At 36.4% G+C, this 19409-nt stretch overlaps 1 protein-coding gene across 5 annotated transcripts in view; it reads left to right on the top strand.

Moving 5' to 3' along the window:
• The window catches only part of LOC126481657 (signal transducer and activator of transcription 5B), a 146209-nt gene that overhangs the window by 15460 nt on the left and 111340 nt on the right, over positions 1-19409 (top strand). For all 5 annotated transcript variants that reach the window (XM_050105578.1, XM_050105576.1, XM_050105577.1 and 2 more), the window contains 2 exons: positions 8703-8861; positions 12779-12893. In XM_050105578.1, the coding sequence (XP_049961535.1) occupies positions 8703-8861; positions 12779-12893 (274 nt within the window). The remainder of the gene's footprint in view (positions 1-8702; positions 8862-12778; positions 12894-19409) is intronic.

The raw sequence follows: 19409 nt of genomic DNA, 5'->3' as shown, positions 1-19409 counted from the left end.
CTTCGCCGTGAGAACCCACCCAAGTGTCGCTGTGATGCAGGGCTGACAGTGGTCCATCTTCTGATGGACTGCCCCCTTTTAGCCCCCTTGCGGCAGTCCTTTAATTTACCAGCTGCACTTCCTTCAATTCTAGGTGACGATGCCTCTATAGCTGACTCAGTTTTACGTTTTATCCGTGCAGCTGGGTTTTATCACTCACTCTAGTGTGGGCACTTTTTCATGATTTCTCAGGCTACACCCACTCCAGTGACTTTTAATTGTGATGTGGATACCAAAATAGTGTCTTTTATGGTAACAAGTTGTGTTGGTACCTCTATTAACACTTTCCAGCTGGAGGTTCTTCATTTGTAGTTGAGTGGTTGACCTTTTACCTGATCCATCAACCACTGTAGTCTGTTTTACTCTAGTTAACTATTTGCTCTGCTTCTTTTAAGTGTCCTATATTTTGTGTTATTGTGGTGTTCATTTTAGCTCTGTACCCCTTGGTGGTCTCTCCCTCTGGGTGCAGAGGTTATGCTTTTACTGTATAGACCTTTTACAAGTATGTCTGTCAGGAACGGGGACTGATGACCTCAATGTTTAGCCCCCCATCAAACCCCAAAACCATACCAAACCAGTGAATGAACAATGTTCCAACAAGCCACACTGCAAGAGTTGCCATGAATGCTGTGAATACTTTGTTTCCAGGTGGCATCATTTCCCAAAACGGGGATCTCTCTTGGCCCCCTCACTCTCCAGATTTGAGAACCTGTGACTTTTTTCTCTGAGGTGACTTAAAATCAAGAGTTTTTCAGAATGATCCACCCAGAACTATCCCAGCCCTAAAACAACAAATTTGGGATGAAATTGAAGGAATACCAGTCAGTATGCTGCAAAATGTCATGGGAAACTTCCAGGCCCGGCTGCAGAAGTACGCAGATTCCAATGGATGACATTTGGCAGATGTTATATTCAAAAAATAATTTTTTCACAGTAAATGGCTACCTCTGTAATTTATATTTATAACCATTAAATTAAAAAAATAAATTTTCTTAACGAATTAGCTACTTATTTAACTCTTCCCGTTTCACTGGCTAACCCTGTGTAATAAATTTAAACAATGAAAATCCAGGATGGAATAATGACAATATTATGAAACGGTTAGATTAGTACTCATCATATAGTGGAAATGTTGAGTTGCATATAGGTGCAACAGAAGACTGCTATCCAAGTAAGCTTTCGGCCAAAATGCCTTCTTTTGAATTAGACAGAACACACACACACACACACACACAAGTGCAACTCTTTCACACAAAACTGCTGACTGTGGCTGCCAAAGCCAGACAACAGTAGCTAGATAATAACTATTATATTGTTGTACAGCCTGCACAGTATTGTTGTTATTGTTAGTGCAGTGGTCAGGCACAAAGCATTTGCAACCTGAAGTTTTGCATTTTCTATCAGTGCAGAAGTAAGGAGTCCAGCAATCGACTAATTTACAAACAGTATCTATAGTGCATGCATATTAACTTGGTTGATTTTAACTGGGGGTGCAGAGTTTGGGTGAAGCAAGTGTCACTAAGCAGAGGAATGGGACAGAGAGGGCATGTTTTGCAACAGATGTATATTCTTAGTGTGGGTAGTTAGCTTCCTTTAATGAGGATGATTGTAGATACCATTTGTGATGTGCTGAGAATTGTTTCATCATTCTATAAAATAGGTAAGCTGTTTCATTGATTCATTAGTTTGTGGTGTAATAAAATGCCTACTAAAACTAAAAATAATTTTGTCATTTTAAAAATAAAAGGCTTCAAAGAAAATTCCTTTTCATTCCAAAGTTTAGTTAGGTGCTAATGCTCATGACGACGCAGGAAAGGGGGAGGGTGTGGCAACTAATATCTGACTGCATTCAGAAAGGTTGGGAACCCCTCCTGTGGAAGTAGAGAGAACTGTACATACTGCACAAGGCTCTTCCTAGGTCTTGAAATTCTTATGCTAACTTCTGAGGACACTCACTCATCAATCGTATTTGTTGCTAATAACAAAAAGCACTTGCAGTTCAAATATGATTTTCACAATACAATACACAAAATAGTTTGCACCTACAATTTTCTGCCTCATCTGGTATTCAAAATGAAGGTGATCAGGTTAGATTCAGATTTAATTCCATAGACCCAAAAATGAGGACTCTCATTTGTATGGAACAAGTCAGAAAATCTAAAAAAAGAAAACATACAATATCTAAACATAACTCACTACCGTGATCATTTGTCAGGAGATTGTTAGAATATGTGAATACATTACAGTGAAATGGAACTGCTAATATTTACAGAATTAATACCCTGTTGGAATGAAACATAGTTACGCACTTATAATAAATGTGTCAAAGACAAAATACCTAATCTTGACTGTTGTGACCAAATGCTGTCAGAACTGAAATCTAACAGACATTTTTATTTAAGCTGATCTAACAGTCCCTGTTAAGATACTCATCAATAGAACAGAAGGAGATGCCTATCAAAAAGTCTTACAAGCTCTGTTTAAACTATACTTTATCTGAAACCACGTTTTTAGTGGTTGTTGGCAATTTATTGAAAATGTGTGTTCCTGAATATTGGACCCCTTTTTGGACCCAAGTAAGTGATTGTAGGTCTTTATGTAGATTGTTCTTATTCCTAGTATTGATACCATATATTGAGCTATCGGCTGGAAAGACACATATTACTGGTAACAAATTTCATTAAGGAATAAATATACTGAGAAACAGTGGTTAGGATACAAAGTTCCTTGAACAGATTTCTACCTGATTTTCTTGAATTTACCCCACAAATGAGTCTTATTACACACTTTTGCGTGCTAAAAACTTTTGGTCAGTTTGACGAGTTACTTGCACTTCAGCAATGCTGTGGTATGCCCTTCCCAGCTGAATTTGTTATCGAGTTGTTATCCCAGAAATTTAACAGTGTCAACCGATTCAATTTGCGTGTCTTCATAATATATGCTGGAAGAAAATGTCTTACAGGTTCTGAATTGCATATAATGGGTCTTTTCAAAGTTTAATGACAGTGAATTAGCTTTAAACCATTTATTAATGTCAGTGAAAATTTGATTAGCTGCCATTTGTAAATCTGTACTTGACTTGCTAGTTATTGCAATGTTTCTATCATCTGCAAACAAAACAAACTTTGCATGTGGCTATGTAACAGACAAGAGGTCATTAATGTACACAAGAAAAAGCAGTGGACCCAAGATGAAACATTTAGGAACGCCACGTGTAATTAGCCCAATCAGATGAAGATTGACTGCTTACTCCACAGATATTTTGCAGTGACCCACTTTGTTTCTTATTTGTTAGGTAAGACTTGAACCATTTCGTAGTACTGCCGGTGACACCATAATATTCTAATTTGTTTAAGAGATTGCTGTGATTCACACATTCAAAGGCTTTTGACAGATCACAGAAAAAGCCAGTAGCCTCTAATTTGTTATCTAATGGATTAAGGACTTTCTCACTCTACATGTCAATAGCCTTCTGTATATCGGATACCTTAAGGAACTTGGACAATATGTTATTTGCAGTCAGAATCTTAAGTAGAGGCTTTAACACACCCTTTTCCGATACTTTTGAAAAAGCCAGCAAAAATGAAACTGTTCGATAGTTTGACAGTGTCTCTTTATACCCTTTCTTGTAATGAGGCTTAACTTCAGCATATTTTAGCCAGTCTGGAAATGTTCCGCTGATAAGAGATTGTTTACACAAATAACTTAAGATAGATCTCAAATTGCATGAGCATTCCTTGATTAACTTAGTTTATATGTTATCATTCCTCTAGAATACTTTGATTTCAAGGATTTTATGATGGATGCCTCTTCTTTGGGAGATGCGAGTGTCATTTCCATTTTACTGAAATTATTTGTAAAAACTGGTCTCAGATACTCCATTGCACTGTTTACTGAACCTGTTAATCCCAAACTGTCAGTAACAGAAACAAAGTACTTGTTTAAGAGATTTGCAACACTATAGGCACTTGTTATCAATGTCTCATTTATTTTTAGAGCTATTTGTTCCTCTTCCTTTTTGGCCCTACCTGTCTCTGTCTTCATTATATCCCATACAGTCTTTATTTTGTTGCCAGATGTAACTATCTTTTTCTCATAATAAAACTGCTTAGAATTCTGCATTACTTGCTTCAATATTTAGCAATATTCTTTGTAATGCATTACAGTGCTAACATCAGAGCTTTTCCCAGATAGTAGATGCAGTCTCTTTTGTCCCACATGATATCTTTATTCCTCGTGTAATCCAAGGTTCATTTTGAGACTTCTGTTTGATTTATATGTAGAGGAAAACAATTTTCAAAAGAGGACATAGCTTTATTAATGAATGCATTTGAGTCAAGTATTGGTAAACATCTATCCAGTTCATGTTTTTGAGCACTCTCCTAAAATTCTCACTTTTTGACTGATTTAGTACCCTCCTGTTCTTAGATTGTACAGATTTTTTTTCATCCTGGCAAGTTTCAGCATAATCAGATTGTCTGTTTACTATTAGTTTTGTGATATGTCTTTTTCCCTAGATTTGTCTATGAAGATACTGTCAATAGCCATCTCAGAGCATTTACGTACCCGAGATGCAAAGTTCACAGTAGGAATTAAATTTAATGACAATGTTTATGATTGCAATACAGTGGAACTTCAATTTTACAGTCTCCGATTTTATGTTTTTCGCAATTCTACACAATAAATTTGTAGCTCCTGTGATAAACCCATAAGATCAATGCTAAAAATTCCCCGATTTTACATTTCTCCCTAGGAAGGTTTACCTTGATTCTAAGTTCTTACTCAACATGGCTCTTGACTTCATGCAACTTTCTTCCTATTGATATTTGATGTGACTGAACAGGTCATAAGTGACATAAGACAGATGGTTCGCATCATAGGTAGAGACAGAGTTAAGGAAATATTTTAGGTCATTGTGGAGAGTGTTGCTAACACAACTTGGAATATTTAGCTTGACCGTGTAATTATGATATAACTACTGCTAAATTGCAACAGTCAGAGAAAAAAAGTCAATCAACACAAAGTGTTACAGACCAAGCCAATATGTGACGGAGGGGCCCAGTCACCACATATTCTTGTGCCACATATGACTCAATCTCATCTTTTTATGTGTATTTCCGATGTACTGTATTCAGCAACAATATCAGTCTTCACCCCTTTAAATTCAAACACTGAGTCTCGAAGAATATGCTGGTCATAATCAAGGAAACGTCATCCATTGCCGGGTAGTGAACTATTATTGGCTGGCGACCCAGTAGCCAGCACAGCCAGCACACTACACTAACACACACAAAATGAGCTCGCCTACTGGATGTGTGGAGAGGGGGAGTGGCCCTATAGTGATGGTAGTGCTGGCAGGGGTGAAAGCATTTTGTGATGCTGTGAAAATACACTTTTAATACAGATGATGTACTATGACAGATTTCACATGGAAATAGAACAAGGGCTTCGCAATAGCTCATTTTAAAGACTTTCATGTTCAAATCTGACACGATGCAGTTGCAACTACTACGTACACTACTCGTGTATACTTTGCACTGCAGATCATAAAGATTGGGATCAGTGGTAGTGGACATGAAGTAAAGCTGTAGTACTCAAGCTTTCTTTCAAATTCACATTTTATACAGTGTACATAAATTCACCGAGCTGACTTCTAATAAGGTTGTAATGTCAGTTGGGGAAGGTAACTCATATTTTCACATCTGTTTTTCTCATCAAGCGTAAAAGAACACTAATGGTGGTGAGCATATGAAGTGCAGCTCTTAAGAAAAGCATAAAACAATAATGGCAATGGTGACAAAGTATGTCATTAAGCAGATGTCTGTGTTTATGCATAAGGTTTAATCACTTAACTGCTGTGATGTTTTTGGTTTAATTCAACATGTTCATAATTTTTGCTTTTTCCTGGGTGGGCACAAAGGGTGTGTATTTTGAACGTATAATTTGTGATTGTAGCATGTCGGAAAACAGCTCGATTACCTTGTACCTGCATACCAATTTCAGTTTTTTTGATGAGTTCTTACTTGCTGTTACACATCTGAGATTTTTTAAGAACTGATAAAATTCATTACCACACATTATTGTATAAACATTGTATTGTACATTTAATATCCTTCACTTGACAGATTTTATACAAAGTATTGGAGAGGAATGCTATTTTTAATCATATATGCCAATTACATATGTTTTTGCTCATGTTTTGGGTGGTTTTAACATTTTCCTCGATCGGGTTCTATTGAATCCTTGATTCTATATTTTCCTCAGTTTTGAGTTTTTTAAATATGGATGACTTGAAAATGTAAAATATGGGTTTCACTGTAATAGTTTACTGACAGACCTTTTCAGTGAATCAGTATTAAAATCACCATCAACCACTGTTTCCTTGTATTTTACTGTGAGAGGGGACAGCATGTTTTTTACTGTGAAATGGGACAGCAGTGTGTCCATATTTTTTATAAAGAGGTTAAAGTTTCCCGACAGTGCCCTATATATACTTATTATTAGAAAGGACTGTCCGCCCCCGGTAGCTGAGTGATCAGCGCAACAGAATGTCAATCCTAAGGGCTGGGGTTCAGTTCCCGGCTGGGTCGCAGATTTTCTCCGCTCAGGGACTGGGTGTTGTGTTGTCTTAATCATCATCATTTCATCTCCATCGACGCGCAAGTAGCCAAAGTGGCATCAAATCGAAAGACTTGCACCTGGCGAACGGTCTACCCGATGGGAGACCCTAGTCACACGACATTATAAAGGACTTATCATGAAATACTACATTCTGCTGTGTAGTTCTTGAATGAGCCTCGGTTAGACAAAATGAAGAATATTGGGAATCACAATTGTCTGATTATCTAAATTTAAGGATTAAAGATTCCTTATGGCTTAATGACAAATGATTAATATTCCTTCTAAACAGGCCTCTGTTCCTGTATTGTGCATGTAAATTTTCCATGATAAATATCAGTGTGGCTATGGAGGTATCAGTTGGAAATAAACATTATCTGTTGGTGTAACCGAGAAAGTATCAACTTTTATTTGTACTTACTATTTTTTTTTTTTTTTTTTTTTTTTTTTTTTTTTTTTTTTTTTTTTTTTCAAAATAACAATGCAATGAAAAGGATAGTTGCTGCTCACCATGTAGCAGAGATGCTGGGTCACAGAAAGGCGCAACAGAAAGACTGTCACAAAATTTAGCTTTTGACCAACAAGGCATTTGTCAAAAATAGATAATGCGTGCGCCCGCACGCAGACACACACACACACACACACACACACACACACACACACACACACACACACACACTTGCTCACGCAACCACAGTCTGGCAGCTGGAGCCAATAAGTATTTTAAAATATATTTTTCAGTTGATGAGTTACTATGTAACATATTCAAATCATCTGAGGACTTGGTAATTAGAAACAACAGGTAATATCATCATTTGTGTGACCTGATGTTGAAATACTTAATAAAAAAGTTACAAGATGATCACCATATGTCCTTCAGACAGTATACTTAATTTGCATAACGGTTTGCCGCAGTTTAATGGTAGTTAATTATTAATACAGTTTCAAACAGCTGCTTTGTTTTGTTTAAGTGTAACTTAACTCATTCCGCCAAAAAGACTTGGACCTAATACCCAGCTGTTGCTGAAATAGAATTTGAGGGTTTGTCCAGATCTAAGGTTGTACACAAGAGATGGTGTGTGTGTGTGTGTGTGTGTGTGTGTGTGTGAGTGTGTGTGTGTGTGTTGGGGGGGGGGGGGGGGGGTAGACAACAGACCAAAATGATGCCTGCATGTCTCAGATAGATTTGAAGCAAAGACTTTCATAGATAAATAAGGCAGATGACATAGTCCTACCTTAAGATTTGGAATAGCTAGAAGGCTCTCCCCCATTATGGGAGTGCAGCAAAATACAAAGTATGTCAAGAAAATAATAAAATTATTTTTTTAAATAGCTCTTGTTAGACTCGTATTCAGAGCAAAAGTATCATTTTATGTAAATGTTATGTGGAATGTTGGGTGAAATACAAATAATGAAAGGAGTAAAGATAACGGTTCTCTGTGTAGTTGAGACTTTGAGTGGTTGATGTGAGATAAACAAGAATGAAAATTTTGCAAATCTTTTGGACCTGGTGAGGTGATCTGATCTGTCCACATTGTACAGAAAATGCAGTTTACCTCATTTTTATTTTTAACAACTCTAACAAAGAGCTAAAACAACCTAACTGGTATCTCAAGTAAATAATTTTGTGCTTAGGATGTAGAAAAGCCTGTGTTTTTGTGCAGCACTCTTGGTTCTACTATTGGGATATTAGTATTATACAGTTTCGCTGTAATGAATGGAAGGAACCTAGTTGTTTTTGAAATCTCAATGTCTTATGTTGTGTCAAGTGGCTCATGTTTTTTATTCTTTAATGAATATGATAGTAAGATAAATAAGAGTGGCTGGTTGGAGTTTTTATTTTCCGTAAGAATTTCCCTTTATTTCCACACGGCTATGGTCTTATTATGTCACTTTTTGATACAAAAGCAATAACTTGTAACTTTCAGCCCTACTAGTGCTGAATGAAAGTCGTGTCAGCAAAATTATTTTTGTTTTGCAGTAAAGACGCCACAATAGCTGCAGATAAATTTTGTTGTTAAATGTTGTATTAATTTTAATTCTAGGTGTGAAAGTCTTGCTGAAATTATTTGGATGAATAGGCAACAAATAAAAGAAGCCGACAGGTTAAAGCAGAAGTTTGACTTCGATCCACCCGTGGTTTCTGAGAGACTGCTTCATCTGAACACAGTCATCACACAGCTTTTATCATCTTTAGTCACAAGGTAAAATATACTGGTACAGTCATTATCCAACATTGCTTACATACCATGCTGTTGAAGTTGAGACTAAAGACTTTGTTTAATAATTATATGCTTATGTGCCCAATAATTGTTTTCAACTTTAAGAGAAAGAGGAATTACGGCAGTTCTGTAAGTTATGTAATTGTGGAGGTAGGGCATTCTGAACACTGAGGCACTTTGATAATGTAAATGGTTACTTGCAGTTGGAAGCCAAATGAAGCAACCTGTGGATATTTTACAATCTATCGTTCATTACTCTTTGTTTTTAAGTCACTTTAATCACACATTGTTATTTGTGTGTTATTCATGCTTTCACATATTTTTTGTAGTGCTTCAGTTGTTGTTCGCTATATGACTGCATGAAAAAACAATGTTCCATAAGGTTTCCACTGGTTCCTACATCTTCACATTTTGTATTTAATGTACTCTTCTAATTAATCTTTTAATTGGTTTCTTCTTTTGATTGCCTGGCTAACAACTGCACTATCATTGTGACTTTGCAGTAATAGTGTGTGAAACATTTTGTAGCTAATGGAAGAATGCATAAAATTTGTCTTTGGCCAGCAACAGTGGATAGTGGGAAGGCAGTGTTGTTTGATTTTGCCGTGAGAGAAGTTGTGAATGGACTGTCAGTGAGAGACATTGTCTGTCTACGTGTATTGACAGTCTATAGTTTTGGAATGCTATCTGCTTTACTGTTAATGTAATTAGGATGAGTTTCTGCATGAAGATTCCAAAAAAACTTAAACTTTTAATGTGAAATGTGTGTTTGAATCTAGTAGCTTACTGCAGTATGCAGACTTATGTGAACTTTCTTCAGACTTTATTTCATTACAAATATGAAGTAATTGTGAACATGATATTGCAGTGCCTGTGATTTCCAAAGCATGATGTAATGCTTCATGTCTGAAGGAACATATCATTCTTCTGAACAGCACAGGTATGGCAGTATCGTATTTATCCAACGATACCAGGCAAGCAATTTTCAGTTGAAATATCTCCCCTGTACGGGAGTATACATAATGGATGTATGAGTGCAGGTTGTAGACGCATGGTTGATAGCATATAGAAATTTGGGTCTGGCCGTGAGGCGCACTTGGGTAACCTAATAATAAGACGCGATAAGCAGTAAACATGGATTCAAGTCCCAATCCGGCAGAAATTTTCATTGCCATTATTCCATTATGCAGCTGATGGTGGTCCATATTCGTAATTGTGGATAAATTTCATGTATAATTGTGATGTTTCTTATCTTAATTATCACTTCTGTCCATTTAACCTTTACTTCTTACATCATTGTCCTTGAATGAACATTGTCATTAGTATAAAGGAAATTGAAGTATTTGTGTCTGAGATGTCTCCAGACACTTCTTCGGTATGAAATGTCATTGGCTGGAATAGAATTGTCTTCAGTGATGAATCCCACTTCAAATTGAGCCCAGATGACCAGCAAAGACATGTCTGGAGATGCCCTGGACAGTGGTGGAATGCCTGATTGGTGCCTGTGATGTGGTCCAACAACCAGGAGTAATGGTCTGTTGTGCCATTTCTTTCCATAGCAGGACCACTTTGGTTACCATCCACAGCACCTTCACAACACAGCAGTATGTCGATGATATTGTATGCTCCACTTTGTTACCTTCCATGGCAAACCATCCCGGGCTTGCATTTCAGCAAGATAATGCCCACTTACATACAACAAGAGATTCTATTTCGTGGCTCCGTGCGTACCCAACCCTATCTTCGCCAGCGAGGCCGCTAGATCTCTCCATAGTTGAGAATATTTGTAGAATTATGGGCAGAGCCCTGCAACCAGCTCAGGATTTTGATAATCTAATGCACCATTTGGACAGAATTTGGCACAATATCCTTCAGAAGGACATCCTACAACTCTGTCAGTCAGTGCTGAGTCAAATAACTGATTGCATAAGGGCCAGGCATAGACCAGTGTATTAGTGATTTGGACAATTTGTGAAGCTCTTTCTCTTGAATATATCATCCAATTTTTTCTGAAATAGTAATAATTTGTTTGTCTGTATATGTACATCACATCTACCAGTTTCCACCTCGTTCGGATAATTTCTTTGTGGTGAGTCATTTTATTTGTCTTAGAGTGTACATATGACATTTGATGATGAACACATTTTCGTCTGTCTGCCACTTGACCTAATCACAGCTTCGTAGGCCAGTCTCTTAAAAATCTCCTCTGCATGTGAGCTTTCTGGAAAAGTGATAGTTATTAGATACTGTGTTGGAATAGTGCTTGCCACATGGAAATCTACTTCATGTTGTATTGCTTTGCCATAGAACATTGTTGATTAGACATTTCTAGAGTATTTTTATGTGGTGTTAGTCTATGATGTAGGCAGTTATATGGAGGATAAAATTTCAAGAAGTACTGCCCTCAGATTTTTGACATTTTTACATATACAAGTGAAACATGCTAAAGTTCATGACTTTTGTTAAAACCCATTTATGTTATTAAAAACCACCAGTTTCATATTATTTGTCACCTTATCATTTATGTCAAATTTCCATTTTCCGATGAATAACGGTATTAAAGAGAATGTAAAGTTGCATTTGCTTTCCACATTTCAATGCTGCCTTCTCTATTAGAAAAAAAAGAGGCTAAATAATCTAGACATGGTGTACCTATAATCTGAAATTTCACTTACTTTACCAATGAAAGAGCCCCTTACATAAAATTGTTACATTACTTTGTTTGTTCAAACTCTGGTGCTTTAATGTTAATTTAAGTAGCTGAATAATAAAAATAATCTCTTTGAACAAAGGTAATTCTTAGTTTTGTACTGTATTTTTTCCTCATCTCTTACTTTGTGCATTAACTGTAACAAAACTTCCAAACTGCATCTATCATTAAGTCACCTGTCACTTCATTGTTTTCTACCTGCAAATTACTTATCTACATAATTTTCTCATTTAATTATTTTCTCCCCCCTCCCCGTATGCTGCAAAGTTTGCGTGATTAGTGTCATAACTGCAATCTGCACATAAATGTTACCTTTTTACCTGGAATGTTCCTTTTTTACTTGAAATCACTGCATACAATTAATGAGATGTTACAGTAACACCCTTAAATCTGATTGCACTATTAGCTTTTGGTGATACACAGTTTATATCTGAATGGAGAAAAAAGTTGGTGGAAAAACTAATTCAGGACTAACTGGAGAAAGTGCTGAAGAAGAGACAGCGAGACACTACATTTGTGCATTATTACTGAATTGTCAGCAAACAAGGAGATTCTGTTGTGGAGGTCTTGATTACTGATGCTGATGGCAGAAAGCGTGCTTGTAATTCACATCGTGGTGTAGCATGTTTGCTGTCTATATCCTTTAAGGATTAAGGTTGTTGATAAAGCCAACAAAGGAACCTAACCAGAAGGTGCACACTGTCTGTTATGCATTGTGGATTAATTTGTATGTGGGGCTGATGTAGTTTGTGTTGGAAAGGTGCTTTGGACAAGTTTGTTTTCAACCAACCATTTGGAAATGTATTGAGAAGGCCCCCAGGTTAGACCATACACAGAGTACTTATTTCAATGTATTTCCGTATGAGAACACAAATTAAATAACAAATTAGAAAGTACTGGGATTGTCCTTGTATGCAGGAGCGCTTAATAAATGTGTATATAATGTCGAAGGCAGATTCATATTGTTAGATTGAAAATGTGTTACAGTGGGAGAAGTGTGAGCATTGAATAAAGACTGTGTTTGTAACTCCTAAAAATGTAGAGGTACGCATACCAAACGAGTAAGGAGATGTCATTGTAATATTTAGCTTCTCTGATTGGCACAATTATTAATGTCTACATTATAATATAATTGACAGACATATAGTTCTTATTTACCTTCTTTTCAAAAAGATATTTTATTTTTCAGCACATTCATAATAGAGAAACAACCACCACAAGTTATGAAGACAAACACACGTTTTACTTCTACAGTAAGGCTCCTTGTTGGAGGGAAGCTGAATGTCCATATGACCCCACCTCAGGTATGACTAGCACCGCATATGCATCAATGTGTTTGTTTGTTGCTTTGTAACAGTGGATCGTTTCTTGCACCTTTGCTTATTATATTTCTACAAACAGACCAAAAAATCTCATTTGTGGTGGCTGTAACACTGTCAGTTGGCTTTTAAGCAGTTTCAGTAATTCATACCTAATTCTTAAGAATAGTTTTCAGAATAGTCTTTCTGTTTCACATCAAAATATTTTATCAATAGTCTTAGTTGAAGTTCTGTGTAAAGATTCTCAATGCCGTATTGCATTGTAATTTATATAGTAGCTCACAAGGAGAGATCCTCAGCAGTGCGATCGACTTTTTGCAACTATCTATACGGTGACACAGGTCAAGATCCCAGGTATCAATCACTGCAGCCATTCACCCTTGTGAGCCCTCATTTGCGAATAACTGAGAAAAAAAATGTGTAGAAACTTCGTGTGACACTTAGTAGTGTTGCGTGGAAAAGGTTTAATTTTTTATTCTGATAGCTTGGTGTAATGAATAGGATACTTTGCATGCAGGAGGTTCTGGGGTCGAAACTCATCAGGTGCACATTTTTTTTAATTTTTAAATCTTTATCAAAACTACTCCATCATTTTTATTCAAATAATTGATTTAAATGCTATTTTTTAATTCCATTCCTTTGTCACACAATTTTAATCATAATATCAACTTAACTTGCTCTCATTTTTCTTTGTATCATTCTTTCTGGACATGAAATTTTTGTCCATGTGTTTTTAATTGATTTTATGTGGTCTTTAAATATGTCTGCTTGTGTCTGTATATGTGTGGATGGATATGTGTGTGTGTGCGAGTGTATAGCCGTCCTTTTTTCCCCCTAAGGTAAGTCTTTCCGCTCCCGGGATTGGAATGACTCCTTACCCTCTCCCTTAAAACCCACTTCCTTTCGTCTTTCCCTCTCCTTCCCTCTTTCCTGATGAGGCAACAGTTTGTTGCGAAAGCTTGAATTTTGTGTGTATGTATGTGTCTGTTTGTGTTTCTATCGACCTGCCAGCGCTTTCGTATGGTAAGTCACATCATCTTTGTTTTTAAATATATTTTTCCCGCGTGGAATGTTTCCCTCTATTATATTGATATCATTTTTTGTATTAATTTTGATTTAACTTCTTTTGTTTTGTCGCTTTGTTTTTTTAGTCCATATTTAGTGTTTATTATATCTATTTCTCATTTTGCTTGAATTTTGTGTTACTTATAAACCTGTCTTTTGTTTAACTTTTCACCTGTGGTTTTTTGTCCATAATTCAGTAGATATTTAGGTCATATTTTACATATATGTATGATGATTATCTTGCAAAAAAAAAAAAAAAAAAAAAAAAAGCGCATTGGGTAACAAAAATACATTTCTCACCAGCATTGCACAAATACAAATAGATTATTTCATTTTTGTTTTTTAACTAAAAGATCATGAATTTTCAAATACATGAATACGAGGTGCGGCTAGAAAAAAACCGGACTGATGCTGGAAAAAACATTTATTTACAATTTCATGTTATCTCCTTCAATGTACTCTCCTCCTCGGTCTCTACACCGCTCCATACGAATTTTCCACTGTTCATAGCAATGCTGCAGATCATTTTCGGTAAGTCCATACATTACTTCCATCGCTTTTTCTTTTACTGCTTCAACAGTCTCAAATCTAGTTCCTTTCAAAGCTGACTTGACTTTAGGGAAAAGAAAAAAGTCACAGGGGCCCAAATCAGGTGAGTAGGGCGGATGATCTAAGATGGGAATGTTGTGTTTTGCCAAAAACGTCTTCACTGACAACGCACTGTGAGCTGGGGCATCGTCTCGGTGAAGGATCCATGACTTTTTTTCTCCACAAATCGTTCCGTTTTCTCCGTACTCGCTCACGTAGGGTAGCCAGGACGCTAATGTAGTAATGCTGATTCGCTGTTTGTCCCTCTGGTACCCAATCAATGTGCACAATCCCTTTGATGTCAAAAAAACAATTATCATTGCCTTGAATTTCGATTTTGACATTCGTGGTTTTTTTTTTTTTTTTTTGTCGTGGAGAACCAGGAGTTTTCCAGTGCATCGATTGGCGTTTAGTTTCGGGATCGTAAGTAAAAAATCACGATTCATCGCAAGTAATAACATTTTGTAAGAAGGTGGGATCACTTTCAATGTTTTCCAGGATGTCAGAACAAATCATTCTTCGGCGTTCCTTCTGTTCAATTGTGAGACACTTTGGAACCATTTTTGAACACACTTTGTTCATGTTGAAACTTTCATGAAGAATCTGCCTAACACTTTCCTTGTCAACTCCTGTTAACTCAGACACTGCTCTGATTGTTAAACGGCGATCTTGTTGAACAAGTTTACCAATTTTTTCAATGTTTGCATCAGTTTTTGCTGACAATGGTCTGCCAGTGCGAGTGTCATCACTGGCGTCTTCGCGGCCATCTTTAAATCGTTTAAACCACTCAAACACTTGTGTTCGCGATAAACAATCATCGCCGTACACTTGTTGTAACATTAAAAACGTTTCACTTGCAGATTTTCCTAGTTTGAAACAAAATTTGATGTTAACACGCTGTTCTTTCTGTGCACTCAACATTTTCCGATGCACAGACAAAACGTCAACTACTTAAAACAGACGCCACGGGCAGACTGAGTGCAGGAGGCAGATGAAACTCGAGCAGTAGGCGGAGCGAGAGTCACGTGACAGGCCACGCGACTTTCAGCCTTATTGCATTCGTTTTATTGTTTCACCAGTACTAGTCCGGTTTTTTTCTAGCCACACCTCGTATTATAATAGGTAAATATAATTAAATTCATATTCACAAAAATTCTGTTTGGAAAAAAAGATAGATAGAAAAAACTACACAAATGAAAAAGCTCAAATGGTGATTGAACTGATGTGACAAAGGAATACAAATAAAAATTATATTTAAACCAATTAATTGAATAAAAATAATAATTGAAGTAATTTTGATAAAGATTAAAAAAAAGTGTGCCTGATGACATTTGAAGCCACAATCTGCAAGCGAAGCTGTTATCCTATCCATTATACCACACAACTGGAATATATAATGCAAATTTTTTAATGCTATTGAGTATTACACAAAATTCTGAAATATTTTTCATGAGCTACTCGCAAATGAAGTCTCACCAGCGTGAATGGCTGCAATATGTGACACCTGGGATCTTCATTTACATAACCATATAGATAGTTTCAAAAAGTTGTTTTGCGCCGCTGGGGACCTCTTCTTGACAGTAACATTTGTGTTCTAATTATACATATATAAATATGATACTACACTTTATCACTTTATGTAATAGATATCCTGTCAGTTAGCTGTTAGATTTCCTCTTTGGAATTTTCTCAGTAATTTAAATTTTTATTCCGTACGCAGAAGACAGATTTGGTACAGCACTTGATGCTAGTATATTTGTGCTCGTCTCTGCATCTCTGCACAACTACTCCAAGACTCATGCACTTGACCTGCTTACTGCAGTCAAGCCTTGGTCTCCTCCTAGAATCCCTCCCTCCTTCCCTCAAGCCCCCCCCCCTCCCCAGTTTTCTCCATTACTAAATTAACTATTCCATGATGCCACAGGGAATGTCCATCAACCTAACCCTACTTTTAGTCAAGTTGTGTCGTAAATGTATTTTCTCCCCATTCAATTCTGTACCTCTCCATCGTTTTTCTAATCTATCCATTTAATCATCAGCAATCTTATGTATTGGTTCATTTCAAAAGCTACTATTGTCTTATTGAATTTACTGTTTATCATTCACATTTAACTTCCATAAAAGGCTGCACTCCTGACAAATACTTTCTGAAAAGACTTGCTGACATTTAAATATATGTTATAGCTTAACATATTTCTCTCTTTCAGAAAAGATTTTTCTCATGATTGCTAGTCTGCATTTGATATCTTCTTTACTTTTGCCACCATATCTTATCTTACTCTGAATAATGAAGCTCTTCTGTAACTTTCAGTGACATATTTCCAAATTAATTCTCTGAGCATCACCTAACTTACTTGGACTACTACTTTGTTTTATTGTTGCTGATGCTAATCTTATGACAGTTTTTCAAGACACTATTCATTCCGTTGTTGGACTGATCTTCCAAGTCCATGGCAGTCTATGACAGATTTACAATGTTACCAGCAAACCTCAAAGTTTTTCTTTCTTCTCCCTGAACTTTAATTTCCTTTCCAAGTGTCTCTTTCATTTGCTTTACTGTTTACTCAGTGTACAGGTTGAATAAAGTAGTCTACAACACGTATTTAACTACTGCCTCCCTTTTATCTCCTTCAATGGACTAACATTTGGGAGGATGTGTTTCAGATCCCCGTCTACTCGTCCAGATTTAGTTTTTCCATGATTTACTGAAATTCTACAGGCAAATGCCAAAATGGTTCCTTTGAACAGGTTAAAGCCAATTTTCTTCTTCATCCATTTGTGATTCGAGCTTCTATGCCATCACTAATGATCATGCTGTCAATAGGATGTTAAACTCTAATCTTTCTTCTTCTATGTTCGTAATCTCTTATGACTGCAGTCTAGTTTCTGTACAAACTGTAGCTTTTTGCTCCCCTTATTTTATTCTTTATACCTTTAGAATTTCAAAGACAACTTATTCTAAATCTACAAATACAATGCTTGACATTGAAATCACACCTGCATTATGTATAGAAGGAAAGATTACACAACAAGTTTTGTATTTAGAAATCACATACGAACATGCATCGTTTGTGGGAAGACGACGTTAGGCCCAGTGTAAAGCTCGTCTCATGAGGAGTAAGATTCATTGTGACCTTAATGGCCTGTGTGGTGGCTTCCTGGCAGGCTCCATTGTCTGCTAGCTGGCTTTCGTGCAAGGAGCTTTACATGTTTTCCTTGATGGTTCTAGTGCTATTTTCCTTGTATGATACCCTGAAGGCTACCTATGGCAGCCCGTAAGAAATTCTAAAAGTTTGCAGTGAAAAACAGGGGTCACTATGAATTTGAACGTAGATCATATGTGAAGTAATGTAATTTTTAAAGCGCATTGATAACTGGCGAAACAAGAATTTCTGTGTTTTACAACAATATAGGCGAAGAAAATACATGTTCATTTTCATACCAAGAATAGACTTTTTCATAAACTTTTTACCTGCTATGTCCTCTATTGCAAGTTTAATAATACTCTGTTTTAGAATTCTGTAGTGATTAGAATGTTAGTAAAATGAATTTTTGTAAACTCTGCTGTGATTGGCAAAAGAAGCAAATGTTAAAATGGCAACAAGAGAGATTATGTATTACTCAAAACTCGTCACTGATGAAATTTTTCTGAAGGACAAAAAAAGGAATAAAATGTCCGTGAAAAATAAGTTGCTATGTCTATTGAAATGTCGACAGAATCCAATTCCACAGTGTATTTTTAATAATGGAATGAAATTGGCCAAAAGTCCACCCCTCCTAAGTGATATGAGAGATTGCAAAATTCTGTCACCTAGCCATCAAGTGGGAATGTATTATCAGTATATTTGATGAACTAAAATATATTTTAGGTGATAAAGTACAATCCTCTTCTCTGCATATAAACTGAAGGATGGTATACTAACTATGTGCTGTGATTTGTTTTCATATTTGTCATATACAGTGAGACCCTGCTTGTACACTTTTCAAGGGACTTCAGAAAAATGGTGTAAAATGTGGGTAAATGTGATATGTGGGGAAATAACATTTTAAGTTGTAAAACTTATGTATAGGATACCCTCTTGCATTTTCGCACTTTATGTATGATATATGTACATAACATGCATCAAAAGACTTGTCAGGGACTTGTGTATTATCTAACAAAGATTTATTATCTAATAAAACCATTGATGTAACTGGAACTGATAACTGTATGAGAAGTAAGAACATTTGACTCAATTTCATACATCATCATCGATGGTTTTGAAAGCCTGCAGCTGTCACTCATTATATTTATGCAATACTGCACTAATTAAATATTTTTTCATGCTTAGCACAACGCTTTTCGAGAATTTTTTCTTGTTGTCAAGTGCATATATGTGCATAAGCTTTTTGTGTGGTGTTTAAATATGTGTTATTCTGTGTCTCTTGCACTGTAGTTGTCCTTTTGAGGTTATCAGGTGTTGTGCCTCCTCAGTTATGTATAAAACCACACACATAACCAATCACTCACATTGTTTGTTTGTGTAACAACACAAAAAATACAGGGTTATTACAAATGATTGAAGCGATTTCACAGCTCTACAATAACTTTATTATTTGAGATATTTTCACAATGCTTTGCACACACATACAAAAACTCAAAAAGTTTTTTTAGGCATTCAAAAATGTTCGATATGTGCCCCTTTAGTGATTCGGTAGACATCAAGCCAATAATCAAGTTCCTCCCACACTCGGCGCAGCATGTCCCTATCAATGAGTTCGAAAGCATCGTTGATGCGAGCTCGCAGTTCTGGCACGTTTCTTGGTAGAGGACGTTTAAACACTGAATCTTTCACATAACCCCGCAGA

The sequence above is a fragment of the Schistocerca serialis genome, chromosome 5, assembly GCF_023864345.2.
Source record: "Schistocerca serialis cubense isolate TAMUIC-IGC-003099 chromosome 5, iqSchSeri2.2, whole genome shotgun sequence".
Taxonomy (NCBI): Eukaryota; Metazoa; Arthropoda; class Insecta; order Orthoptera; family Acrididae; genus Schistocerca; species Schistocerca serialis.
This window is presented reverse-complemented; position numbering and strand designations above follow the sequence as displayed.